Source organism: Chaetomium tenue (genome assembly GCF_020726465.1).
Source record: "Chaetomium tenue strain MPI-SDFR-AT-0079 chromosome Unknown F5144scaffold_5, whole genome shotgun sequence".
NCBI classification, from domain to species: Eukaryota; Fungi; Ascomycota; class Sordariomycetes; order Sordariales; family Chaetomiaceae; genus Chaetomium; species Chaetomium tenue.
Window position 1 is genome coordinate 3248729 of NW_027117333.1, and position 27078 is coordinate 3275806.

Sequence of the window (27078 nt, forward strand, 5' to 3'; positions counted from 1 at the left end):
CAGCGATCGGCTTGTTTTCCGACCTTTTCGTTACCCGCTCAATTGTCTCTGCAAAGAGTCAGTTGTCGGTGCGTCTGGTGCGACAGTCTCGCCTCCTAGCGAAGATTTGGCCGCTAATGATACGCACACGGAGGGTTGGATCGAAGAACAGACTGAGAGAGTCAGCCGGGGTGGGCCTGGGGGCAATTCCTCAGTGCGGCAACATTACGCCAAGTGGGCCAGCCAGTGGGCCAGCCAGCGGCATACTCTTCCTCCTCCGCGGCTCTCAAGGACGTGCCAGATGGGAAGTTCTCCTCTCAAGGCATGACCAACTTCTGCGGCCGTCTCATCTCCTGCAGAAAGTTACTGCAAAATGCCGTTCCCAAGTGGGTCTGGCTCGGTGCGAGCAGAAGCGCGTCTATCTGGAGACCCTGAGACAGCAGCGGGACGTCAAGTTCAAAAAAACAAAACAGCCCCCAATGTCGCCTGTTCGACATGCATCTGCCATCGATCCAGTCTCAGGCCCAGGAAGATGGGGGAGACTTTGGAACCAGCCGTCGGGATGGCCAGCCAAAGCACAAGGATGAGAGGCAAGGATGGCGGAGTGGGACCCAGTCCCCTCACCGCCCCTTGTCCTTACGACAAAACGGGAGAGCACAGGAGATGAGTGGCAGATGACAGACCAGACCTGCCGGGAAACTTTTCAGAGGGCTTGCCTGTTAATGGTTAGCCTCGGAAAGCCATTCCCTGTTCGGCAAAAGTTGTGCTACCTGGCTTGCAGCCGGCTGTCCATTGGCCACTTAATCAACTCATGCAGTCGCCCCCTGCTCTCCTTTCCACCCCACCCCCCTCCCCTTGCTTCTCAATCCATGGCGGCTGTCCAAACCCCACCACCCCTGCTCTTCTCCCCCATCCCTCCACACCTCGACATTTTCTTCATTTCGCTCCTCGGTGTTCACCACGCCTGGCCGTTTTGGGCAACACGAGAGAGGCGGTTTGTTGAACCCACTACGAAAGAAGCGCCTCCCAAGGCCCCCTGGTTGGGTATATCAGACTCGACCAGCCAGGCATTATCGCTTCGCTCTTCCCCTGCTTGGTTCTGCAAGCATTCGTCAGTCCCGCATCTTTATCTCCTTTTTCCTGCGAACCCCTAGCCGCTCAACCCCCATATCTCCGCGCTCCCCACAATCGTCTTTCCTTGCCTTTCAACCATCACACTCGGTCAGGATTGATCCTGTCACTCCCGCTTCCTCCGCCACGGGACTGCATACTCGGTTAGTAGCCCTGCTTCCACCTTCATTCCGCCGGCCAGGGGGTTTAAGTCGCTGCCGGCAGCGAATGATTCCTGCCAGGAAGAGAAGCCCAAGTGGGAATGTCGAAACCTCGGGTCAGAGTTCCGAGCCATTCCCTGCTCCACTGTAGAGAGTAGCATTGGATTTCCCTCCCCTCGTCCTCGGCTTGGATACCGCGTGGAAAAGGCGCCATGTTCTACAAAATCCCACCCCCAAATCCCCGAGGCTAGCCCGCCTCACCCGTGGATCCCCAGTCATTTTGTCAGGGGACCGACCTTCGCTCCCGGCCCCCCAGTCCTTGCACGCGTTCCCGAGAGGAAAAAAAACCACAACATTCCCAGACGCGTCCCAGGTGCTCCAGAACACACATGGTTTCTGTTTCGAAGATAACCCTGTAATCGTGAGGACTAATGGTTGTCTCCTCTATGCAGCATCACACCCACCACCAACAGCAGGGCCCTGTTCCCCCTCATCTGCAACACTCTCGACCCTCGAGCGTGGTTCATCAGCAGCATCACAGCCAGACCTCGGCGGCGCAGCAGCAGCAGCAGCAACAACAGCAACCGCAGCAACCACAGCACTCAGGCGCGTACACATACCCGCAACAAACACAGGGGAGCAATTCACAAGATCACGGGCTTCCAAACTACTACGCGCACCCGAGCCCTTACAGCACGCCGGGTGCAACGAGCGGATACACGGCCGCAGGTGAGTCGCCCTTGGGTGTTGTCTCATGAGAATCCTGAGCGCCTGAGCTGACATATGGTTCCCTGAAGACACCGGAGACATGATGGCCGCGACCATGCAGCAGAGGCCGTACCCGCCGATTTCGTACCACACACCCCAGTCGAACTCGCCGGCTTCGGTGGCGTCGCCCTCGGGCCACGACCAGCAGAGGAGCATGTACGCGCAGCCCCCCTCGCAATTACATCAACAATCGATGTACTATGGCGCCCCCCAGCAACAGTACTCGTCAATGTCGACCCAGGCGGCGCAATCGCCGTACGCGCAACATGCTCAACAACCGCATCAGTCGATGGGGTCGCAGCCGGGGATGATGATGTCGCACACGCCCCCTCAGCATCCCATCAGCCAGCACCCTGCGCAGCACGCCCAGCCGGGAATGACGGTGAGCCCGCGCCCCGATAAGATCGACACGCACAGCCTCAACCACCGGATATCAGCAACTTCGGCGCCCGTGGCTATGAACAGCGCGTCGACAACGAGCCCCCAAAACGGTGCGCCGCTCACGACTCCCACCACCGCTGCTGGTGTGAACCCCAACGCTGCTCCAGGCCCAATCCCCGCGACCACGCCGCTGGTGGTCAGGCAAGATACGAATGGCGTCCAATGGATTGCTTTCGAGTATTCCCGCGACCGGGTCAAGATGGAGTACACCATCCGCTGCGATGTCGAGTCGGTGAACCAGGACGAGCTCACGGCTGAGTTCAAGACGGAGAACTGCGTCTACCCGCGCGCGTGCTGCCCGAAGGACCAGTACCGCGGAAACCGGCTTCAGTACGAGACCGAGTGCAACTCGGTGGGCTGGGCGCTGGCTCAGCTGAACCCGCCACTTCGAGGCAAGAGGGGCCTGATCCAGCGGGCTGTGGACAGCTGGCGGAACAGTAACCAGGACCCTCGCCTTAGGAGCCGTCGTGTTCGCCGCATGGCCAAGATGAACTACCGCAACAACAAGACGGGATCGACCACCCCCCACGCTACTCACATGCCCGCTGGTCCCGGCGGCCCCGGCTCCTCGGGCATGACCACGCCAACGGCCATGGGTCCGGGAGGCAACCCGGCCATGGGCAAGCCGGTTCTCGCCAACATGGCGTCGCAGATGCACCACCATCACGGCGGCCAACAGGACGGAAGCGCTCAGGGAGGAGACGAAGTCGGTATGTTTCACCAGATGGCCTAAAAAGCGCGCGCGTTGTTGTGATTAAGTGTGATACCTCTTCGAGCCAAACCTGTTGTTTTACATGCGCCTGCTTTTTCATTTTCTTTTGGTTGTTTTTGGATTTTTCTGGGAAATACTCGCTCGCCGCCGCCCCTTACACCTGGTATATACCGGCTCTCGAACCATCATTCGACCTTTGAGCACTGTTTACCCGGGGCGACAACAGGAACCTGGTACAAAAAGAAAGAACTGTACATTACATTAGTTGCGTTTGCTGTTAGTCTGTTTTGCTGGTTTTGGGTCGTCCTTCAGTCGTCTGGCTGGGCTGGCTGGCTGGCAGAACCCGGTTGCATTGCATTTTCTTGCTTTGCAGCACCACATTCAACAGCATCATCGCTCATCACATATCAACCAGCACCTTCATCCTCAACCCCACCTTCTGCCCAAGTGTCCTTGACAGGGAGCCTGATTCAGGGGGATATATGATGGCACCTCGAGATGCGGGCGACTTTGTGCTTCTTTGCCGCGCGTCGCTTTGAGATTTGCGAGTTGCTGCTCTTGCTGCGCTGTTTTTTGCTCTGAAGTATCACACTTGACATGACCGACGCGCGTTGCAGACGAGGCCCGACATGATTAACCCCCTCTTGAGTAGAACGCCCTTTGGCTGACACGCTCTCTCTTAGGCGAAGGAGAATATGCGGATGACCAGGCCCACCACCACCATCACCACCAGCCCCCCGCGGGCCAGCCGGGCGCCGAGGAGCGGCCCACCCAAGCCTTCACCGGTTACGGTTCCTACAGCGGCGCCCCCCAGGGCTCGTCGTCGATGCCCTCCCTCCACGACACCGTGAGCGGCTCCCCAGCCCACGGCAGCGGCTCCCTAGCCGCCCGCCGGTCGAGCCTCGCGCGAGGCATCGCGGACGGGCCCGATGACCTCTTCCCGGACATCCCCGAGACCAAGAAGCGCAAGTTCATCCTCGTCGAGGACAGCGACCGCCAGAGCCGTTTGCGCGTGCGCGTCACCCTGGACGGCGTCAACACGCGCGAGATCCCGGACAGCTTCCGCCGCAACAACAGCGTCTACCTGCGCTCCTTCTTCCCGCGCGAGATGCAGAGCCCCCCGCCTAGCGCGACGGGCAGCCGGTTCTTTGCTGAGGACGCGAGCGAGGCCGAGGACGATGGCGCCACCGAGACGGAGGGCCGCCGGGCCGGGCGCGGCGGGAACGCGTCCCAGTCAGCTAAGCGCTCGAGGGCTATGGTCAAGGTCACCGTGGCGGAGGGCCAGGAAGTCGAGCTTGCTATCCCCCGGATGCGCCGGTCGTTCCGGGGCAAGGAGGTGCGGCTGAACGACCTGGGCTATCGCATGGCGTGGCTGCAGAGCCGTGTCTTTTCGGGACGCACCGTGTTTTTGCAGCGAGCTCGTGAGTTTTAATTCTGGAAATGTCCCTCTGTTATGACGCAACAAACTGACATTAGCCGCAGTGGACTGTTATCGCAACAAGACGCGCAGCGCCATCGAAGGCCAGCTGCAGGATGTCAAGACGGCGGCGCCACACTACGAGACGCGTGTTGGGAAGCGCAAGTTCAACGACCGGCTGCGCAGGGAGGAGGACTGAGCGGGAGACATGAGACGTGAGACAAAACGACCATAACGAGGGCGAGAATGGGACGAGGGTGAGGATTACGCGAGGATGAAAATGAGGATAAGAGCAGGGCCGAGGATGAGAATGAGGAGAAGGACAGGGCCGAGGATGAAAATGAGGATAAGAGCAGGGCCGAGGATGAAAATGAGGATAAGAGCAGGGCCGAGGATGAGAATGAGGAGAAGGACAGGGCCGAGGATAACGATGATGGCGGGGACCGGGGCTTTACAATGGCGAGGAGGGACCGTTGTCGTTGGGTGGCCGCCTTTGCCAAAGGCTGGCTGGCTCTTTGAGGGTCTAGCTGTTACGTTCGAGGGGCTTCGGGCTACTTCCATTTGTGGATCTGTATAGAAAAGCTTGCTTGCAAGCAAGGGCATCACTGCCGGGGGTCATAGGCAACACTTGTATATTCTAGTTTGTAGCGTCCGTGTGAATCTTAGTGTATAGGTTCCGCGCATTGGCAGGGTTTATGGCGTATCTGGTGTGAGTGCTGATGCTGTTCATGAGGGGGTAATGTTGTGTGGTGGTATGTATGCAATGGCCGCCTTCTAAGGAGCTGCCATGGTTGAAATCGACTCATCCCAGTCCATATGTATAGTTGATAGTCCGTCCCGACCTTCTCATCGTTGGTGTACATCTCAGTTTCTGCTACACACCCCCCTCCCCAATCTACTCACCCCTCAACCACCGCCCCAGCGCCGCCGGATCAGCCGCATTCTCCCAGTGCTCAACAGCCCTCCCCAGCTCATCAAACCTCCACACCCCACAGAACGGCATCGCGATCCCCTCCCTCTGCTTCTCCTCCCCCTCCGTAGCCCTCGCATCCTCACCACCATTCCTCTCCCCCCCAGAAGAACCAGCACCAGAACCAGAACCAACACCCCCATCTCCAGAAGAACCACCCCCCCTCAAAACCCCCATAACGCACCCAAACACCCCCCCCTCATCCACCACCATCCCCCCGCTCCCCATCCCAACATCCATCACCAACCCGCCCCTACGCCCCGCCGCTTCGACGAGATCTTCTTCATGCTGCTGTGCTGCTGCGATGCCAACTAGTGGGGGGCGGGGGGGTGTGGTTAGGTCGCGGTCGGCGGGGTGGAGGATGATGGTGGGGGCGGCGATGGTGTGCAGGAGGGTGAGGTTGGTGTAGAGGGTTTGGAGGTTGCGGAGGGCGGTGGCGCGGCGGGTGGGTTCGGTGGAAGGGGGGGTTGGGGTGGGCATGTTGTGGGTTGTGGGTTGTGGGGGGTTGGTGAGTGTTATGTTTGTGGGTTGTGGGGAGGTTGGTTGGTGAGTGTGTTGTTGGTGGTTTTGTTGGTCGTGGTTATGGTGGTGGCGGCAACGGTGCGATTATGTTGATGATGGGTGGAAGCAGACCTTAGCTGGTTCGGGAGGTTGGATTGCTGTGTTGGAAGGTAGGAGTTGGGCTTGGGATGGGTCCAGGTTGGGTTGAGGTTGGGTTGCGAGGTGGGGACACCTTGGGCAAGTAGTACAGGGTGCAGGTAAGGTAGGTGGGCTGCTGCTATCGCTGGTCTCGGATGTCCGGTGGGTGAGAAGGCACGGTGGTCGAGTGGCTTGAGTCGATGGGGTAGCCCGGGCTCAAGTACACGGCGAGGTCTTCGTCTTGGCTTCCACCCAACACCCAGTACTATGACCGGTCGTTCATAATCAACAACTCGTAGTCTACAGTCAAAAAGATACGAGGGCCAAAGAGGCTTGGTATCTACCTAGCTACCACCTGGTCGATACTGCATTCCCGAAAGGGTGGGACACCGCTAGCTGAGACTCCTCGAGCTATCCACAGAGCACGGCAAGTGAACCCTAAAGAGATATGATACTTCACATCATAATAGCAAAAGCTCACCGGGTAGCCCCTTAAAAAGACGTAGCCGGTGACCAAGCCCTTGGAGGTTTGCTTCGGTTGCTGGTGACGAAGGGGGAGGGGGAGGGGCTATATTTTTATTTAGGTCCCCAGGCCCCAACCGCCCCTACTAACCACTCGGCCATTCGGAACTAGTCGGTGGTATCGGGACTTCAAAACTCGTATATCTACCCTGGCTTGCAGCTGGTCGGATTTGATACTTTTGCGAGGCCGGCGCGGCTATCATCACGGCTCTAGTTCTTGCCGTAGTCTGGCTTGTCACTCCCACTCCAATGACCAGTAGATGCAAATAAATAGAGAATATGCATTACAGTCAGCAAGTCTGATCCCATGTTGCCTTGACTACCGCGCTGGCATCACGTCTGAACAACTAGAGGCGAGTTCCAAGGTTGGGATGGCGAGGGAGCAACATCAATGACAACCACATTTGACGGAGACATCCTCGTCCGGTCATTACTCCAACACTTACCCACCCTTGATGAGTACCATAAGAAATCTCAAATCGGCTTTCTATGAAGAGCATCGCAGCTAACCCCCGAGTCACTCGACCCCACACGCTACACACCCTCCCAACCTCCAACCTCGAGTCTGAGTCCTCAGGACACCCCCATGATCAAGCATACGTCAAAGTTCGTATGCAACGTAACATGTAATGTAAGCCTCGTGATCTAGCCATCCAGTCGCCCGCCTGGACACAGCAACGGCACCAAATCGCTCCAGAATACGTGTACGAGGTATCTTAGACCAACACACCCACCCCCGGACCACCTACCAGCAATGCCTAGCCACTCCCATTTCAGCTGGGTACCTAATTATATCAGCCACTATACCCGTTTTCATCAACCAACACATACCTACATACTCAATCACTTATGGTATAGGTAGGTAGTATAGTTGTATTGTAGTTAATCACCAGCTGGGTCAACCCCTTCCCTAAGCCCCCAGACACTGCATACCCTACTCAACCCAAGACAACCAGGAAATCCAGGCAACTCACCACAACCCAGGCAGCCCAAGCAACCCAGGACAACCCAGACAACTCGGGCAACACAGAAGCAGGGCAGCAACAGGCCAGCAGCAGCAGGGAAGCAGCAGGTCTCAGTCTCGGTCCCCCCTATCCCTCTCCCTCTCCCACCCAGCCCTCGTCCCTATCCCTGTACCATGACCACGCACGCCTCCTCCCCAGCTCTTCCCAGTTTCCAGATCCCAGCTCCCGACTCCCCCCAGCAACCGCGCGCTCGGTCCACGCCGTTTCACAACAGCCCTCCCTGCCCCCACCCCACACCTGCCCCCCTTCCGCACGTTTCACAAAGTTTTACTCCATCCACCACCCCCTTCGCCCCCCCATATCCGGGCCAAGCCACTCCCGAGCGAGTCTCGCCGCACCGGGTATACACTACATGACTACATGACACAGGCCGGCCCAGTGACAAATGCCGAAACACCCGCCTATTCCCTGCCCCGTCCCCGTTGCCGGGATACGAGACACAAGAGGATTCCCGGGCCAAGCACGATCCGAGTCACGTTGGCAGCACGCCAGCTTCCGAGACACTCACTCCCCGCGTGCCACCAGCTGGTCCCGGCGACTCGCTCGGTCAGTCGCACAACGTCGGTCGGTACTGATTCATTCAGCTGGGTCATGGCGGCGGTTTGTTTTAGTCCCCTTCCCGGTCACAGACCGGAGTGGTAATTGTCTGTCCCTCTAACCCGCTACCTACATACCTCCCAACTGCGTTGCTTCCCCCCCTTCACCCCCCAGATTCACGCATTACACTCGCGATAGCACAATGCGATGCATGAGCTCCGTAAATAATGTCATAACATCGCCGGCATATCGACAGAAAAAGAGAAAACGAAATAAAGGAGATAAAATAACATCCAAGAAACGACCACCGGCAACGTCTTCCATTTTCTAAAAGGGAATATGTGAAAGACGCGACGCCCGCCAGCCCACCAAACCAACGACCAACCACAGGTAGCCACAAATTAAGGACTAAAGGGTTGCTGCTCTGTCCGTCGTAGAAATTGAAAAGAATTTTGTACACACCCCTTCCGGTAGTAGACCACGAGCGCCATGAGCTTGGAGCGGCGCCGTGAAGGTCGGGGTGGCACTAGGTGAAGTCGACCGATGTGGGTTTAGGCGCCCCCAGCTTGCCGGCAGGCCGCTTCCTGTTGGTTGCAGGCGGCAATGGTCTGGCCCGGAGCTTGCCCACCGTTGACGGCGTCGGCACAGGCGTTGTTCTGGATGGCACAGGCGCGCTGAACGGCAGCGCCCTTGGTGGCGAAGGTGTTGCCATTGACGCGGAAGGGGCGTTGGGCATCGCCGGTGTCCTCAACCGCGGGAGCTGCACCGCCGATAGCGTTGGCGTTCTGGCCACCGCCGCCGCCGTTGCCGCCCTGGCCTTGACCACCGTTACCACCCTGGCCACCATTGTTGCCGCCCTGACCTTGGCCACCGTTACCGCCTTGGCCACCCTGACCTTGACCAGCGTTGCCGCCCTGGCCTTGACCACCGTTACCGCCCTGACCACCCTGGCCCTGACCGGCGTTGTTGCCTTGGCCCTGGCCAGCGTTGTTGCCCTGACCTTGACCGGCGTTGTTGCCCTGACCTTGACCGGCGTTGTTGCCTTGACCTTGACCAGCGTTGTTCCCGCCGTTGCCGCCTTGGCCCTGGCCACCGTTGTTGCCGCCCTGGCCCTGGCCGCCGTTGTTCTGGCCGTTGTTGCCGCCCTGGCCTTGACCGCCGTTGTTACCGCCATTGTTGCCACCGTTGTTGCCGCCGTTGTTCTGGCCATTGTTGCCACCGTTGTTGCCGCCGTTGTTCTGGCCATTGTTGCCACCGTTGTTACCGCCATTGTTGCCGCCGTTGTTGCCGCCGCCATTGCCGCAGGCGCCACCGATGCTGAAGTAGCGGCAATCCTCTTGCGAGCCACGTTGGGCGACAGGCATCAGCACAGGCTGGTGGTTGGAGGCGCTGGACATGGTGCAGACACGGTAGCAGCCGGTCGGGAGACCGCCAGTCACTTCGGCAGTCAAGCGACCCTGGCCGTTTCCGGCGTCATTGATGCCCTTGAAGAAGGCAAACTGCTTGGCGTCAAGAGGTTGGGTAGGGTTCATGGTGTTGCCGGTGTCCTGAACTGTGACGTGGGTGTGGCCGATGATCTGGCCCTGTCCGTTGAGGTCCTGGGGAGCCGAATAGTAGGTGCTTGCGGCGTTGGTGAACGCACCCAGCTGCATGTTGGCAAGGTTGACCTCAATTTCGAAGGTGGTTAGTGGCTGGAGGTCGTCACCGTTCTTGGGGTTGACAATGACCGCCGAGACCATTCTATCGACGGAGGGAATCTTGCCCATGGCTGCGCAAGGGTTAGCTGGTGGACTACTTGTCCCTAGAATGATATATACGTACGGATACCGTTGCAGGAACCATCGCGGTTCTGCAAGCCGTTGGTCAAGGTCTCGCCGGAACAGAAGTTGATGAAGTTGGCTTCGTCACTAATTGAGATGTTAGCATCAGAAACACTAATCCACCGAAGGAGGGTCATCGTACGTGGCGGAGTTGACCTGGCCATCGGCGACGTTGCCGCCATCCTGGCCGGTTGATGCCGAGCCGGTCTGAACGGCGTTCGCAGCCAGGCAGGTGTTGGAGGCGCCATTGTTCCCGCCGTTGCCGCCGTTGTTCTGACCGTTGTTGCCGCCCTGGCCCTGACCGCCGTTGTTCTGGCCATTGTTACCACCTTGGTTGCCGCCCTGGTTACCGCCCTGATTGCCGCCTTGGTTGCCGCCGTTGTTGCCGCCCTGATTACCGCCACGGAACCGGCCGCCCCTGTTCTGTCGCCGTTCCAGAGCAATGGGAGATCTGTAATGATGGACCGTTGCCGCCTCAGCAACCATAGCCAGACCCAAAAGGGTCGTCACAGCTGTTTTCATCAACATGATGGGTGACTTTTTGAAAGGTGTCGATGGGTCGTCGGGAAAGAACTGAGCTCCGCGGGAGCCGAAAGTCGAATCGAGGAGAAGATGGTTCCAGACCGTCAAGAAGCAAAAGGAAGTTTAAAAAAAAGGAGTGGTGTGCGACAACTGGTGCCGACGAATTGGGATATGTACAAGGTAAGGTACAGGTACAACCCGCGTCCGAAGAAAGGAACGAATGGAAGGATGGAAAGAAAAGAAGAGGGACGAGAGAAACAACTACCACCGCACAAAGTGAGAATGGGACATGATCTAAGAAGAAGGACCAAGACAGGTCTCGAGGCTTGGGAGAGGTGTTATAAGAGATGAGCCGCGAAGACGGGAGCAGGGAGGGTGCTGCGACGACGATCCGACGAGAACGCCAAGCCAGTGTTTCTCATGACCCTGGCAAGCCAAGCGGTTTCGAGCACTTCCGAAGTGCGCCCCCAGGTATACCCAGCAAGGGTTACCGCCCAGCTTTCTGCGACTCTGCGACCAGGAACGTTGACAGATCCCGGGCAGTGCGGCAGGAGGCCCGGAGAAAGAGAAAAGTGTGTGCGGCCCCACGGGTCTCAAACGCGGAGCAGGGGGCCGGTGATGCAGAACGGGGCAGTGGGAGGTGGGAATGTCGACATAGTCTGACAGACAGCGGAACAGAGGGGGATTGGAGATGCAACCCCCAAGGCCTGTCCCTTGCAGAAGCCAAAATTCGAAATCCGAAATCCCACATCAAACTTTTTTTTGAAGTTGGGATGGCAGGGGCCCTGGAATGCTCCTGGATGACTTCAGCACAGGGGAAAGCACGGGGTAGAGACGAGACGAAAAAGGAAAGTGTGCCTTGCAGCTGAGATCTGAGATCAGGCACCAGGTACTGCAAGACATCAGAGGAAACTACGGCCTGCTGATCGGTCACCTTGCCTCCATGGAAGTGCCTCCTTCCTCAAGTTCTAGATTTTTGCGTGCAGCAAGCCAGGGCTCAAGTGGCCAACCCTGCCCCGTTACTGACACACACATTTGACGGTCGATTCAGTGCCCTGAGAGAAGGCAAAAGCGCCTTGTGTCGCTGTCGTGCAAAGTTCTCAACCGCAACTCCATCAAGGCGCGCGCAACGGCTGCCCCAGGGCTGGGATGCTGGGCTGAAGTTGAGGCGCCCTGTGTGCCAGATGCCCATGGCTGGATGGTTGGGCCCTTGCTCGTCTGAACTTTAGGCCAATCAGGAATGCCGGCTTGAGGGCGATCGGGCAGCTTGTGTCTCGGGATCGATGGGATGAAGCGCAAGCGAGCGAGCATTGACTCCGCTCCTGTTGTGGGGTCATTCCCCACTCGCCCATTCAGGCGCTTCTCGACCCCGTGGTGGCACTTGGCTGGCCAGGAACCTCCCTCCACACAACCGCCCCTCTATGACAGCCGCCCGCCGGCTCCTCGTCGGCGGGTGTCGGCAAACCTTCAAAATTACACCCAACAGGTTAGGATCTTCACCGTCGCTGCCCGCGCATTGGCATCGTTTGCCGTCCGCTGTATCAGGACGCACCTTGTGCTTGGCGGCCGGAAATAGCGGCAATTTTGCGGCCATGTCCAGCATCGCCTGCTCATATCCGTCTCTCGCCAGTTACCCTCTTACCCTCTGGAGCAGCCCGCCCTGAAGCCGGTAGATCGCTGGACCAAGACGTGGGCCCGAGGGCCACCGCCCCTCAAGCTCTACCCATGTTAAGGAAACAAACCATCCCTCCAGGGAAGCTTTAGCACGAGGACAGGAGACACGGTCAAAGGCCCGTGGCCGTTGAATCGCCTCAAGGGACCCACATTGGTTGAAAATACCTTCACGAGGCATGGTACTTCTCTCGGGCGAGCAAAATAAACTTTGAAACCCTCGGACCCAAATGTTCTTGCCTGTCCCCTGTCTAGCCGCACGCTTGCAGCTTTCGACGTTGCTTCCTCACGGAGACGTTACGGTCCCCTGCTTCTTGTCAGGGTACTGCGTCTGGGGTTCCCACGAGCCAGGTCCAGTGGGGGTTAAAGGATCTCGCCGACAAACCCGAGTCCCCAAAACCTAGTCTGAACTTCAATCCTAACGCAACCTCACCGAAACGGCCATCCCTTCATAGGGCTTGCCGAGCCTCCTCGTTTCGTTGCGGTGAACATGCTTTCTAGGCTGGGTCGGCAATATGATGCCGCGGACAACCATGGAGATGAGATTACGCTGACATTCTAGGTGGCGGCCGACGGAAGACCGCCGTTGCCCTGCTTGATGTTTCGGTCTCGTGTGCCCAGGTTGTCCGACCATTTGGCCCAGGGATCTTGTTCCTGAACCAAACTCCACGATGAACGGCGCTTAGGTTGAGATGGGACATATTGTCTGGTTCAATTATTCTTTGGCTTTTGCTACCGCTTGGAGTAGAGTAATCGGTTTAAAAATCGAAATATCAAGTTGATGTCGAGGGCACAAGAACCGATCCCTCATAGGGGGCGGGCCCCCTTAAGTTTCCCCGAGTTAACCTCACTAACATGCGAGACAGAATAAACAACAACACCTCGCGCACAACCAGCAAATGCATTCCGTAGGGAATCAAGTCATACACAATTTACACAGCATCGCTATGTCTCGGAATGTGGAAATTTTGATTACACAACAAGCAGCAGCCTAACGATGGGCCTCGTAACAGTAGCGCAACCGCGGGCGGCAAAATCATGAAGCGGACCCCTGCGCATCTTGAGACACAACCACAGAACATATCGCCCCCCAGTTCCCCTCTTATCTCCCCCTCTCTCTCACTCGAGAAACTGCTCGGATTTTTGAAACAGTGCAACAGTTGCACCTCTTTGTCGAAACTAACCCTTCATTTCTACCACACACAGGTGAATCGTTGAGGAATCACAACGCCACCTTGGTCGGCTCTGTCGGCATTTCTCGAACGACAACTGTGTGGATGTCCGAGTCGGTGGCCAACATGGCTGACATGGCGCGAAAGACGCTTGACTCTTGCTCACCCTCCCGTTGTCGCAAGTCCACATGACTAGAGATCGACGGAACGAAACAAGAGGCACCTCGAAATGCTCGGCGCGAACTAATGCCGCCATCGGAGCTTGGCGTCCCATCACGATCGCTGGTGTCGACGGGAAGATCACACAGAGGGCGTTTTCCTCCTCCCACCGGGACGGGGGGACATCGTTTCTTATCGCCGGCCGGATTTCAGGTGCGGACTATCAACGATGATCACTTCTGGAAGGGTATTATTTGACGACGTGAACCGCCTCAAAGGGCCAAGATGCGCATTCGGCTCCAACTACCGTCCCGCGGGGAGGGATCGGCTCCCATCGAGCCATCTTAGGATCCCCAACGCCGCCTCGGCAGGACAATTAATGGTGTTAAAGATCGTCTGATAATGACTCGGTCTTGAGGCTCGTGACGATCAAGTCCAGCCATGCAGCCAAGCGGTATCCCGCCCTCGCCACCTGCACCTCAATCACCGGGGCCGCCGCCTCGTAGTAGTCCGAGCCCAGCTCCTGGCCACGGATGGCATCCGGGCCCTCGGGTAACACTAAAGCTGATGTTAGAACGAACTAAAAGAATCGCGCCCGGTCCGCCCGTCGGCAGGGACAGTACTCACCAGTCGTGCAGACATAAGCATTCGCCTCCTCAGCCCACGCCATCGCCGTCGCCACGGGATCCGACAAGTTCGCCGACCTCAACCAGTTAATACGCTCCGACGCAAACTTGCCCTCATTAATCTCCCGGGCGAGCGCCTCCGCCCAGCGCTTCGCCTCCGGGTACGGCCCGCGGCGGCGCACACCGCCCACCAGCTTCTCAGCAATGCTCGAGTCCCACACATGGTGCAGATTCAACCTCCGGCCCTCAAACAGCACCTCAATCCCATTCCCCCCACGCTCCACATTCTCCGTATGCAGCGGCTGGTGGATATCCCCCACAAAATGCACCACAAACTTGGCCGCCTGCGCGCGCTGCCAGGCCGGCAGCTGGCCCTCCGCGTCCAGCAGGCGCGTGGTGTAGTTGTGCAGGGCGGAGACGACGCAGCCGCGGTCGGATTTGCAGTCGCGGGCGAAATCGACGCCGCAGGACCGCGGCGGGTCGTCCTTGGCGTCGATGAAGTGGAAGTCGGAGGTGAAGCGGCCCCATTTGGTGTAGCGGATCGAGTCGGCCCAGGTGGCCACGCCGGCGAGGTACTCGGCCGTGTCGTTGCGTAAGAGGGTTTGGAGGTAGGTGGTGGTGGCGGGCGAGACGAAGGCGCTCGCGAGGTAGCCGACGGTGATGTGTCCGAAGCCTGTGGTTTGTGCGAGCGTGGTTAGATGGCTGTCTGAAGTGTTGGACGAAAGGGGAGTGGTTCTGGTGGTTTCGTACCGCCCCAGGCCGCCGCGCCCGGCACGGCAGCTATCGCAGTGGCGACTGTCGAGAATTTCATCTTAGGCGACGCGAAGGGGATGTGGTACGGGTATCTGGTTGGAATACAAAGATTATGACGCAAAATATGAATATATGCAGCAGCAAAAACACAGGAAGAGAAATCAATCAGTTGAAACGATCACAAGCACAACGTCAACACAGCAGGTGGTTTCCAGCTAATCATGGCCAACTGCGCAGGCGCAGGACCAGGGCAAGGATGGCCCGGATGACCGACATTAAGCGACTGGGTGGTTGGTTGGCGAACGGAATCCATGTGCTGGGGTTCGTGTCTCTGACTGGCCCACCGGCTCCTTGGCGACACGTGATCTCGCGAAGCCAACGCGCTTCCTTGGCGCTTGGCGTGACGAATGTCACCCATCGATGTGGTGCGACGGGAAAGGAGGAAAGAGAGCAGAAGTTGAGTCGAACAATCTTCCATTAATCTGTATATTAACGCCGTACCTACGTCGCCGAGGAGAAAATTACGAGACTACCCTTTCGAATGACCTCACAAGCCGGAGATTGTTCAAAACCGTGCCCGACAAGTTCCGGACCGAAACTCGGAGAACTGGCCGTGGCGTTTGTAGCGTTTACAGTCCTTTTGAAGCTTGACAAGTCGGTCGAGAGTAGGGCGATATCATTGGATATTACCAACTCATTGACTCCTTCCTTTCGTGTTTTGTCGTGCCAAGCGAAGGCTCTCACAGTTCTGCAATCCGCTTGGGGTTGGTTCCAGGCCGCCTGTATTACACGGGTTGCATGGCGTGGCGTGGCGTGGCGTGGCGTGGCCAATTCATGTAGGCGTTAGGAGTTGTGTACTGCCCGACTGTAATGGTCCCCTGCTCATTGACTTGGCCATTGTCTCGATCACCCAGCTAACTTGTGCCGGTGATTTCAGCGGGAGATGAGAGTGGTAGAGAGGCACCGTCTCGACAAACGACTGGTGCGAAGGCTGATCTAATCGGTCAAGGAAGGTGGGAGGAAAGCAGGCTGTGTAGACATGCAGATCCCGTCCGGCGGTCGCGAGAAGATAAACCTAGTAAAGGTTAGTTCTGTAACTACTTGGATAGACGGGGGAATACCTTTGGGCCCAACGAGTCCTGGGCTGTGTCTATAGAGGGATCACAGCCAAACCCACCCGACGTGGGGGGCGTGTGGCAGCTATCTGGAACCGTCCCGGCACGCCGCTGCTCCTGCGCTAAGGCAATCAACACCGCCGCAATGTACGGGTCATAGATCTTGTCGATAGGACGTATGCGGTTTAGCTTCTTATGCAGGATGCGCGCCACAGGCCGGCTCGTCAGATGGGGAATCTGATAAGTTACGGATAGGTCGCGTCGCTTGGCGACGGCGTCGAGGTCCAAGAAGGCGAGGCCCGGCGGGGCGTTGGGCGCCGGCGCAAATATGCCACCGGTCCGAAGATGAGCTCTTACAGAGCGCTGGGCAAAGCGTAGCTCGAACTTGTGGGTGCTGGGGCGGGCGATTAGCGAAGTTCACAGCTTTGTGGAAAACGAAGAGCAGGAAAAGGCGCGCATACCCAGCCTCGGAAAGTCCGTGGCGGTGAAGCATATCCCTCACCAGCACAGTTTTAAACTCTGACCCTACGCCGCGCTTCAGATATGCCGCGATCCTCTCGATAGGCCGAGTCAGTTTGTTATATACTGCCGTCTCCTCTCTCATGTTCCCGACAGCCGCATGGCAGTCGGTGATGAATACACATCCTAAGAGACGCAGATGCTCCGCAGTCCAATATAGTGGTCGGACATAGAGGCGCTGCCTAGCGTGTTGTCGCAAGATGCCGTTGATTGATGAGAGCTCAAAGGATGGCGGGTGTTTCGCAGGAGTTTCTGGCAGGGCGTGTTGCGCGTGTTGCGCGTGTCCCGCGTCTTCGGCGGCATGTTTCTCCTCCCTTTCCTCGAGTACGATGGGAATGTTGTTCGTTGATAAAGGCTGAAACTCTGATGCCGCCGTTATCGTCGCTGTTGCCACCATCGATGTTGTTGTTGCTGTTAATGTCACTGCAACTTGTTCTTTGGTTGCTAACATCCATGGGGAGATTGGCGGCGTCCATCAAGGTTGCAGGACCGCACCAGCCACATAACTGACAATCCCAGCCACATTTGAGATACGTCGCCCTTGGTCACGCTCCAGGAAGATCCCATGATGATCAGGAGAATACTACCGCGCCCGAAGGGAATAGTTACGAGGGGAGTGAGAGCGCCATAAATGACTCACAAACATTTAGTTGCTCCCTCGGTATGTACCTTGCATAGAGTTACGAATGTTACAGTGAGTTCAGAAGAGTCCCATTGCGCCAAGCCCAGGCCCCTGCCAATGTGTGAAGTGACCCACCAACTCTGACAACCTCATTGACAACTTTTTGTAGTGTCGCTAGATTTGTAATTGCAGGGACTGCTCTGGCAGATTCCTGATACAATTAGGATTCGACTTGAGGCAAGATTCGCTACGAGGACTTCAAATGTGGAATGTTGACCAGACCCCACTATGCCTGTTACTGGGACGACCCCGGATGCAAACCGCCTGAAACCTAAGGTAACCACTCCAGATCCATCGTTCTTTCACTTTTATTCAGCGTTGATTCCCTCGTTGCGCGGCCCTCCTCGGCGATGTACCGGGGCGGCTCCCGCTCTTCCTGACGGTCCTCTTCCGCCAGCTGCCACTTTTCTTCGTCAGACAGCTGTTCCCGCCGCAATTTCCTCACCTCCTCTATGATGCGCTGAAGGGCCGCCTCGGAGCATTTGGCATTGCTTTTGGCGTGCTCGGTTTTGCGAATTTATCGCCGTCTGACATCGGCCGCGCCTTCATGAGAGAAGGCGATGTAGTAGCTCATCTTCTTGCCCCATTCTGACAACATGTTAGCACTCGTCCCAGACACACATCGACATCTGGACGTGGAAACGTATTTTGCGTGTACATCAACCGCCTATTCCATACATTGTACCCTCACCACCGCCGAGCGATTCTGCTTCGGCGCGTAGGACCTGCGCCTATGTCCTCCTCGGCATCGCCGTACAGCCGGTCTAGTGGCAGCACGCGCAGGGCATCGTCGAGCCGCCATGGGTTTTTGTTTGACTTGATACTTGATCCTTGGCCCTGCCGGGCATTGCTTGTACCTGCGTTACCTACCTACCCATCCGGCATATCGGCTGGCTCGCTGACTGGCTGACTGACTTGCTTCATTGTTCTCAGTGCCGACAGCCTGCTTCCGCGCGGGCTCACCGAGGAGACGCTCCGCACGCTGGCACTGCCCTGTCCCACGGCCGATGCTGAGATCAAGCAGTGGATGATGGGGCTGCCTAACTACGGCGACGCCGACAGGGGCGTCTACCAGTGCGGGCTTGATCTGTGGAGTTTTGTTTCCACAATGCATGAATGCAAGTCGGTGTACTGATGTATTGCAACTGCCTACATGAGGTGGAAAGGCCTTGCTTTGATGAAGGAGGGTGACTTGAAAGCCGAAGTATACTAAGAAGCATGAATCTGAAGCACTGTCTTCGGTGCGGTTGCATGACAAAGAGACGCGGCCCCCATTCGCCCCCCCGCCCACCCCTATCACGCAGTACGACCCGTGGGAAACGCATCTCTCATCGGTGTTTGTGTGTGTAGTACACCTCGACTACCCTCTAGCTAGGAGAGTCGTAGAGGAGCGTGGCACCGGTTATGTTGGGAGCAACCGCGGGAGTGGAATAGTCGCTTGAATCAAGATAAACTTCCCAGTCGTAAAAATCACCAGCAAGGCGCCAAGTGTAGTGTCCTGGCCCTTTGTACACGAAGCTGTGAGACTCGGTGACGGCAAACGGCCCCGTTAGGTCGTTTTCCTAGAAGAAGACGTGTTAGCACTGCATAATACCAGACGGTGCCACACGAGGGTTGGGGGATGCCTACGCCGCGGGGGTAGAGGTCCGTTGACACAAGCTTGTACGAAACCTGATCGATCTTTTGGAGCATGAGGTCGCCCGCTATAAAATGTCCATGGGCATCTAGCTGGATGGAAACCGGTTCTTCCTGGCACAGCTTATGGAACCCGGCCGAGCCGGAATCGTCTATGCAGAAGTAACTCGCGATGCCCCCCTGGGTCTCGAATGACGACAGGTAAAAGCTACCGGCTGCGGCTGTGTGTGCGAAGAGCCCGGCGGCTGAGAGGAGAGCGGCGGAAAGCTGCATGGTCTCGGCGGGCTCGGTTCTTAGTAAAGGGGCAGAGGGAGAGAGTTGGATAAAGCAAAAGGGAATCGAGAAGCTAACAGCGGGCAGACCGACCGGCTTATATAGAAAGTCAGAGCTTGGGTATCACCTTTCCTCTGTCCATGTTAGGCTCTGGGATCGCCAGCCAGCGAGCAGTCACAGTGTTGGCCGGGACGATCACTCTAACCAGTTCAGCATTGGTTTATTCGTTGATTGGGCTATTTTAACAAGGGTTATGGAGGAGGTGTGGAAAACCTCTACCTCGACTCGACAGCCCAGCAACATTTCGAGACTCTTGGGAAAATGCGATGGATTAGGATAGGAGTAAATGATTGTGAAGATGATTCCAATGACGACCTTTTTCTTGTGGAAAAAAAAAAAAAAAGCTGCCATTCTGCGATTGAGCAAAATCCTGACAAGAACCACCCTACTGTGTAGTCCCCAAGGTTGGTGCTAATGAAGAGGATTCGATTGAGAGCTGCCGGGTTTGAAAGTTTCGAGGCCAAGTTGAGACTATTTAACTGCCTGTAGTTAGGAACGGCGATCGGTTGCACAGCGATCGGTAATCGGCCGAGTGTAACTGGTCTGTGCTTCCCCACAGACCCAACAACTCCACCGTGCAGCAGGCCCAGCAGTGGTTTGCGGGGTGTGCCTTATCGGTGCCGTCTCAGCTCTCCCAACCCCCGTGCTTCAGCGAGGTCTCCAGGTCTCCTGCAGGGATTTTCGGGTCGCTTTCAATGTGCATCACGCTCACCCAACCAGAGCACGGGACGCAAGTCGGTCAGCCAGCCTGAGCCAGCCGTGGGGAACAGTCAACTTCCCTTTCCGGGATGGGATGCCTTGCTTGGCTGGGATCCGCTGCCGATCCGCGCCTGCGATAAGGGTCCTCGGAACACAGGAGCGCTGCCGGTGACTTCACTGTGTGACTGGGCCCACGTGCAAAGTTCAACACCAAAACCACCACCATTCAACAACCGTCGAAACCCCCACAAGTACGCCAAAATTGATGGCCGCGCGATCGAAACCTAACACCCTCGAGCTTAGTTTCTTGTTCGCCTTCCCCCAGTAGAGCCCCGATCCGATATGCAGCGCTTTGTCGCCGCCGTCTCTGAGGCGCCTCACGGGCCCAGAATCGGTGAGGCGCTCTCCGGCATCTTTGGCAGCGTGAGCTTGACGGCGTGGATATGTCTCTTGGTACGCCGAATGGAATATGCTTATGGAGGCGCCAATGGCTAACGACGCTGTAGCTGCCGCAGCTTATCACCAACTACAAAGCCAAGAGCGCAGAAGCCTTATCAATGAAGTTCCTCCTGATCTGGCTACTGGGTGATGTTGCCAACCTGTCCGGTGAGTACCTAGCTCGTCGCGAAAGCAGATCTCTCTCTCCCCAGTGCTAGCAACCAACATGCTGAACCCCCATACCTACTACCCAGGCGCCCTCTTCACCAGCCTCGCGCCCTCCACCATCGCGCTAGCCAGCTACTTCTGCGTCGCCGACCTGATACTCATCGGCCAATGCACCTACTACAACACACTCAACGCCCGCCGCCGCCGGGCTGCCGCCGCCCGCCGCGAGCACCACCACCACCACCACACCCACCACCACCCCTCTTCCACCCCCTCCACCGACGACAACCTCAACGCCTCCACCTCCACCGCCGCACCCCTCCCCCCACCAACCGAATCCTCCCCCCTCCTCCCCGCTAACAACAACGAAAACGGCCTACCCGGCTCCCACCGACGACACGACCTCCCCCGGCGCGCCAGCAGCACCCTCGGCGACCCGCTGGCGCGCATCCTCACGGGCGAGGACGACACCCCTGACAGCCGGCCGTGGCTGCACAATACGGTGAGCTTGGTGGCGGTGTGGGCGGTGGGGGTGGCGGGGTGGTTTGTGAGTTGGAAGATGGGGGCGTGGGCTGTGCCTGGGAGTGGGGAGGGTGGTGAAGGGGATGGTGTTGGTGGTGGTGTTGGTGGTGGGGGGGAGGGGGTGCAGGAGCCGATGGCGGTGGTGGGGATGGTGTTGGGGTATGCGAGTGCCGTTTGTTATTTGTGGTAGGTTCTCCTTTTTCTTTTTTGTCCTTTTGGTTTGGTTGTCGCCGTTCGTTAGAGAAGGCCGCGGAGCTCGAGGTTTCCAGCGCCGGCCACCCCTCAACCATTCTGGACATGACATGCTAACAGACCCTGCCAACAGCGCGCGCATCCCGCAAATCATCAAGAACTACCGCGAAAAGTCGTGCGAGGGGCTCGCCCTGCTCTTCTTCCTGCTATCGCTGACGGGCAACTTCACCTACGGCGCGAGCGTCATCGCCTTCTCCCAGGAGCGCGACTACTTCATCCGGGCCCTGCCGTGGCTGCTCGGCTCCCTCGGCACCATGGTCGAGGACTCCATCATCTTTGTGCAGTTCCGCATATACTCGCCCGCGCGGCAGGTTAAGCCCAGTGGGGCGGCGTAGGGTGCTGCGCAGGGTTGTGATATGATGTTGTTGAGATGTGCGGTTTGTTGACGGGTTATGCGATTGAGGGCGGCGGCTTATAGACGGGTGGGATGAGACGAGTGGGATAGGATGAGATGGCCATGGTTCTCGGGAAGTGGGCATTTGCATGTTTTGCACCTTGGTTTGCATCTTGGCTGCATTTATGGGGCGTCAAGGCTCCAGATTGTCGTTTCGTGGGCGTTTTTGCATACTTTCTGATGTTGATTACCTGAGCCGCATGCATACATACCTCGCATGCATGAGCTGTTTAGATAAGCCTTGGGGGCTGAAGTCGTTCATCGTACGTTCCCTCGCACGTCACACACGACCATTTTATCATCATTCTTTTCATCACACTGCCCGCCCAAAAATGTTCAACAGCCTCCCGGTCGAGATACTATCCGCCATCTGCGATCATATTGGACATTCGCACCCCCCTAGCGTGTTGTCCTTCGCGCTGACAAACAAACGCCATTATTCGATCGCCTGCGCCTTCTTGTATCAGACCATCGTGGTCGAAGCTTGCGACCCCGAGCAGCTGGTCTCAGACGTGCAGAGATGCGAAGACTCGCTCCGCCGGGATTCGGCATTCTCCCATGTCAGACGCTTCATTGTGTATGGAGGGTTTTGGAAGCCCCCTCATGGCGATCATTCTCTCGAGCGGAAACCTATGCCGTTCAAGAAGCTCTTTGGGTCGCCTTACGTCGACGACGACGATGACGACCAAGGGATAATCGTGTGTTTCGTGGAGGAACTTACCGCCGATCGCGCCCCTGAATTCAACGTTGGTCAACTGGACTCGTGTTGGGAGTCGCTGTGCCGTTTGGTTAAATTGCTGTCCGGCCTGACAGACTTTGTATTCGCTCTGTCCGACTTGTTGCCACCTTGTCTTCTAGAGACGTTACACAACCAGTTCCCCGCGCCGTCTCTGAAACGGCCGCGGCTGCATGTCTTTAATCTTACCCTCCCCAGTCTTGCAAACGGAAAACCGGACCCCCACGAGCTATCCCTTGCGTCGTCCCCCCTGCTCTACCGCATCTGGGTTCACTATTGTGACACGGACGGCTACGATCGAGAAGGGCGGCCGAGCTACCATGGAGCGGTTGTCGCGGAGCTAGTGGAGGGTTTCTCGCCCAACCTAAAAGATGTGCGTCTGTTCCAGGACTGGGGGGATCCCAAGGGCCCAGATGGACTCGCTTTACCACCGCCACCGGCTAGGAAGCGTTTCTCAAAAGCCCCCCCTGCGACTGGTTCCCTGCGGTGTTTGGAGGTTGCCGGCATACAAATGTATCATGACTACAGGGGATTACCGGAAGAGGCCCTTCGACGCTGGAAGACAAGCACCGACTTTTCTGTTCTTCAAACCTTGAATCTTCGCCAGAGGCTCGACCAGGGGGGACTTGCGTTTCTGGCAGAGTGGTGCAGCTTTCCGAACCTCACAACGTTGACTCTGCACTACGATACGCCTGCGCGTGCCGGCCGGGCGGACGCTGAGACGCTGCACAACTTCCTTCGTGCCCTGCCGAATCTTCGCTCTCTCGAACTGCAGGGCAGTTGCACCCTATACCTGAAAGTCACCGCCTTCAACCCCGGCCTGAGAAAGCTAGGCCTCCCCAACGAGCGGGCCGAGCTAGACTACGAACGGCTCCACTCCATCATCCAACGCTGCCCCCATATAGAGGACCTGAATATAGTCCTACCTCGCTCCCGAGGCGGCCCCGAAGAAGTCAAGCTCTACCGAGTCCTCGGCACACTCCCGCAGCTCCGGCGCCTGGGCCTCGCACTCGACGCCAGCTCGCCCACCGCCGAAATACGCTACTATGTCCCCAAGCGCGCCGAATCCCTCGTACTACAAGGCAACGTGCACCTCACCACCGACTCCACCACCACGATCCGCTACGCCCCCAGCCGCGCCGTCTTCAACGCCTTCGTCGACAGCGCCGTCGACGCAAAACTCGCCCGGGCCATCTTCCGGGCCGTCTCCCAGGGCAAAGCGAACCCCGTCACCGGCAACAACAACACCGCGGTACGACCCCTCGAAACCCTCTCCCTCCGCGTCGTCCGCGCCGGCGACTGGGTGGTGATGCTGCACGCCTTCCAGGGACAGGTCATGCGCGCGGCGCTGAACCCGTACCTGGGGATCCTGGCGCGGCCCTGGCGCGTCCGCCGCGACCCGAGGGACGATCGCCCCGGGGTGCTGCATGCTGTCGAGTGGGACGAGGGCGGCGATTCGGTGGCGCCTGCTACGTGGTGGGTGGAGGGGGCGCAGGGCGCGTTGCTGCCGCTGTTTCGGCGGATTTGGCCGGAGAAGGCGGAGGGGAGTAATTGGTTTGAGGATTGGGAGAGTTGGCCGTTGGAGGGGGTGGATGATGAGTGATTCTGGCGGGGAAGGCGTCTGTTGAGAGGGTTGCTTGGGCGAGCGCGGTTGTTGGCATGTAACCAACACACGCTGCCTGCGCTTGTCGCGCCAGCCGGTTTGTCAGTTTAGTACGGAGATATACAGTCGGGTTATAGTCGAATTATAACGAAGTACCGGAAGATCAGCTGCTTTGGAGTTTGGACGTTGTCTGGTGTGGATACAGACTGCCCGAGGGGCCGGGGCCGGGACTGGGGTCCGGCCCGGGGTATGTGGAGACCGGCTCCGGCTCCGGCCGTGCCTGGCTTGAACCCTGTTCCTCGTGCTACATAATTTGACGCTTGGTTCCGGTGCGAATTTGTTGACTTCAGGTTTTGCTAGGAAAGGGGACGGGTCTCTGGCATGGAACAGACATTATCATTCTCACCGTGTCCCATCAGATGCTTTGTGTATGTCCATACCTACCTATCCTTGGTGATTTGGTGACCCTAGCTGAGCGGAAGACCAGACAATCCCTGCCAAGACGCTGGCCGTTTGAAGTGGATTCTCTTACGGCCTCCAAGCGAACCCATCGCCCCATCAGGTCATCCATTTCCAGGCTGGGTTTGCGCTGCGAGAAGAGTTAGGGATGAAATCTTGCAACTCGCTTATTAATGGTTATTTCTTCCAACATGCATCTTTGTGAGTCGGTATGAGATCACTCGAGAGTTTTCTGATTCCCAGGATAACCGGCAGCTCCCTGGACAATGCACACCGCCTGACTTTCTTCCCTTCAGTTTCAACCCTGAAACCTGCCAGTGAGGCTCTGGGCCACAGGCGGCTACAAGTGCGGCCCCGCCCGCCCCGACCACACCAGAGCGTTGCAGCGGCGAGTTTCAGATTCCAATAGGTACGACAAGAGTTTTGCCGCCCGGTCGCGAACTCGGCGCTTCTTGTCGTCCAGTCTTCTGCCATCGATTGGCTTAGGTTCCTTTCTCCTCTTCCTTCCCATGTGTAATTCTCTGGTGCGAATTGATCGACACTTCCGCCCAAACCTCTGTCTCTTCCCTTTTCCTAATACAAACCAGCTGGTCTGAATACCTTCATCTTCGCCCTTTTTATTTCGCACATCTGGCTTGATTGATTTGATTCCCTCCCCGGCGGACACATCAAATCCCAACCACACCACAATACTCCTAATCCGCGCCGCGCACCAACCTACCTCCCCACAAACCTTAATCAACACTCGCCCCAAAACCCAAAACCTAAAAATGCGTCCCGCCGCCCTCGCCGCCCTCGCCCTCTCGCTGTGCGCCTCGCTCGCCAGCGCCGGCGTCGTGCGCACCCCGATCCGGCCCGACCAGGTCGTGCCCAAGACGGGCGACGACTGCTTCTTTGGCGTCACCACGCCGCAGGGGTGCGGGTACGTTTACTCTTTCTTTCTGATCTGCTCCTTCTTTCTGGGTTGTTGTGGCTAATCGTTAGTTGGTGTAGGCCGCTGAGGAGTAATTAAGGAGGTTTTTTTGGTGGCTGTTTGCCTCCTTGTTTTGGGGGGTGGATAGCTGTGGTGGTGTTGGGATGGGTTATGGATGGCGGGACGTTGGGATTTGAAAAGCAGACACCGCATGTGCTCGCTCTTCTTGAGTCTTTGCAAGGCCGACATCCCGTCCGAATGGGTAGAGCTCGCGGATCTGCGATAAAGCGGAGCGTGGAAGCAGGCTGAGGGCTTGCGGTGTTGGATTCTCTTCGTTTATTATATATACCCTACATCGACATGTGTATATTTCTTTCGTTGGGCTTCGGCCCTCTAATCCGGACACTTCGTCGAACCAAGCGCGCTTTGCTGCCCGAAATTGTGTTTTGTTCGCTGGCGTTCTGGGACCCCGTCAACAGCTTTATCTTCCAATGGCAGACGTATCGAGCCCTTTGGGCTAGCCACGACGTATGGCCAGCCAGACCAAGGTGCCAGCTGTTACAAAACATCCACGGAGAAGCCAGATATGTGAAAAGCTTCATATTAAGCGTATATTGGGTATATTGGTACAATTCTGGAAACAAGCACAACCACCGTGCGCCCCAAATACAGTGCTGCCTTATACACGTAGCTGCTCTTCCTTTGACCTCGTCGTATTCCATGTCGGCCATCGTTCCAATTAGACCGGCAAGGGCGCCGGGGCGCCGGTCGGGCTTCCCGATTTCGTGCCTGGTGGCGGGAGGAAAAGAGGGAGGTATGTAACAAGCAGAGACACCACTGGTTGGCCTGGGTTAGCTTACGACGACAGGACAAAGTTCGGAGGAAAGGATTGCCCTACCTGACATGCCGACATTGAAGTAGCCCGGTGTGCTGCTGCTCTTCTTGGTCTCCTCGCTCTCACCGAGCCAGCTCTGGATGCTAAACACAACGGCCGCCCTGTATCGCATATCTGTCAGTTTCTCGTGATTTCGGGGCGCATGTCGCACGAAGATGTAGCATCGTTGGATGTCTCGCGGGAAGGGACAGATTGGCGCCACGGGAGACGGCAGAATCGGGGCTGGCTTACCACCCAACGTATTTGTTGCGCATGAAAATGGCGGCCATGGGGAGAGTAGAGGAGATGGTCGATTGGAACTCGACGTTGTCGCCCTTCGCGGCCGGCTCTTGATACGGAATGACTACAATTGTGGCTGTGGTCAGTAGGCATGCTCTTCGTTGGCATTGCCAATCGCAATGATAGTCCTCGATACTCACTCAAGTCCGGCTGCCTCATGTCCTTCTCTTTGTTGGATTCCATGGCGAATAGATCAGATGCGTGGGCGTGGTGTTTGATCGTTGTTTGTCACAACGTGCGAGACAGCGACGTGTTTTTGGTGATCTCGTTTGGCGCAGCGCCCCTGGACCCCAGACAGTTAGGTGCCCCACAATAAAGATCCCGGGGGCTCGGAAGAGCTTCCAGGAGCGATACGCTAACGCACGGGCCTTTGGCTACTTCGAGAATCCGCCTTCTCCTCCCTCCAAAGGTTCCCACTGTCATCACCTCAGT

The 27078-nt window shown here is 57.4% G+C and overlaps 9 protein-coding genes across 9 annotated transcripts; 4 read left to right on the forward strand and 5 right to left on the reverse strand.

Moving 5' to 3' along the window:
* The first annotated feature begins 1546 nt into the window (after nt 1–1546).
* F5144DRAFT_308118 (uncharacterized protein) lies at nt 1547–4820 on the forward strand. Its single transcript, XM_066783941.1, has 4 exons — nt 1547–1979; nt 2048–3169; nt 3855–4592; nt 4654–4820. The coding sequence occupies exons 1-4, from the start codon at nt 1682–1684 to the stop codon at nt 4785–4787; spliced, it is 2292 nt and encodes a 763-aa protein (XP_066641806.1). The 5' UTR covers nt 1547–1681; the 3' UTR covers nt 4788–4820.
* Nucleotides 4821–5284: 464 nt separating this feature from the next.
* F5144DRAFT_536873 (uncharacterized protein) lies at nt 5285–6225 on the reverse strand. The gene has a single exon (XM_066787064.1). The coding sequence runs from the start codon at nt 6036–6038 to the stop codon at nt 5484–5486; it is 555 nt and encodes a 184-aa protein (XP_066641807.1). The 5' UTR covers nt 6039–6225; the 3' UTR covers nt 5285–5483.
* Nucleotides 6226–8832: 2607 nt separating this feature from the next.
* Nucleotides 8833–10629, reverse strand: F5144DRAFT_494931 (uncharacterized protein; the record flags this gene model as incomplete). The annotated part of the gene is made up of 5 exons (XM_066786066.1): nt 8833–9098; nt 9465–10049; nt 10103–10188; nt 10244–10430; nt 10506–10629. 5 exons carry the CDS (start codon nt 10627–10629, stop codon nt 8833–8835), a joined length of 1248 nt encoding a protein of 415 aa, XP_066641808.1.
* Nucleotides 10630–14010: 3381 nt separating this feature from the next.
* Nucleotides 14011–16723, reverse strand: F5144DRAFT_492734 (phospholipase C/P1 nuclease domain-containing protein; the record flags this gene model as incomplete). Its single annotated transcript, XM_066785938.1, has 5 exons — nt 14011–14183; nt 14253–14924; nt 15863–15995; nt 16126–16513; nt 16581–16723. The coding sequence occupies 5 exons, from the start codon at nt 16721–16723 to the stop codon at nt 14011–14013; spliced, it is 1509 nt and encodes a 502-aa protein (XP_066641809.1).
* Nucleotides 16724–18620: 1897 nt separating this feature from the next.
* Nucleotides 18621–19325, reverse strand: F5144DRAFT_308406 (uncharacterized protein). The gene is made up of 2 exons (XM_066783942.1): nt 18950–19325; nt 18621–18882 (listed from the first exon to the last, which is right to left on the reverse strand). Exons 1-2 carry the CDS (start codon nt 19226–19228, stop codon nt 18688–18690), a joined length of 474 nt encoding a protein of 157 aa, XP_066641810.1. The 5' UTR covers nt 19229–19325; the 3' UTR covers nt 18621–18687.
* A 1004-nt stretch (nt 19326–20329) lies between these two features.
* Nucleotides 20330–21702, forward strand: F5144DRAFT_493340 (PQ loop repeat-domain-containing protein; the record flags this gene model as incomplete). Its single annotated transcript, XM_066785968.1, has 4 exons — nt 20330–20440; nt 20494–20593; nt 20680–21301; nt 21441–21702. The coding sequence occupies 4 exons, from the start codon at nt 20330–20332 to the stop codon at nt 21700–21702; spliced, it is 1095 nt and encodes a 364-aa protein (XP_066641811.1).
* Nucleotides 21703–22093: 391 nt separating this feature from the next.
* Nucleotides 22094–24100, forward strand: F5144DRAFT_594451 (uncharacterized protein; the record flags this gene model as incomplete). Its single annotated transcript, XM_066790580.1, has 2 exons — nt 22094–23779; nt 23825–24100. 2 exons carry the CDS (start codon nt 22094–22096, stop codon nt 24098–24100), a joined length of 1962 nt encoding a protein of 653 aa, XP_066641812.1.
* Nucleotides 24101–25329: 1229 nt separating this feature from the next.
* F5144DRAFT_604595 (uncharacterized protein) lies at nt 25330–25571 on the forward strand (the record flags this gene model as incomplete). Its single annotated transcript, XM_066791354.1, has 2 exons — nt 25330–25481; nt 25553–25571. 2 exons carry the CDS (start codon nt 25330–25332, stop codon nt 25569–25571), a joined length of 171 nt encoding a protein of 56 aa, XP_066641813.1.
* A 470-nt stretch (nt 25572–26041) lies between these two features.
* Nucleotides 26042–27003, reverse strand: F5144DRAFT_308430 (uncharacterized protein). Its single transcript, XM_066783943.1, has 4 exons — nt 26787–27003; nt 26599–26710; nt 26371–26468; nt 26042–26309 (listed from the first exon to the last, which is right to left on the reverse strand). Exons 1-4 carry the CDS (start codon nt 26827–26829, stop codon nt 26212–26214), a joined length of 351 nt encoding a protein of 116 aa, XP_066641814.1. The 5' UTR covers nt 26830–27003; the 3' UTR covers nt 26042–26211.
* Between the last annotated feature and the right edge of the window lie 75 nt (nt 27004–27078).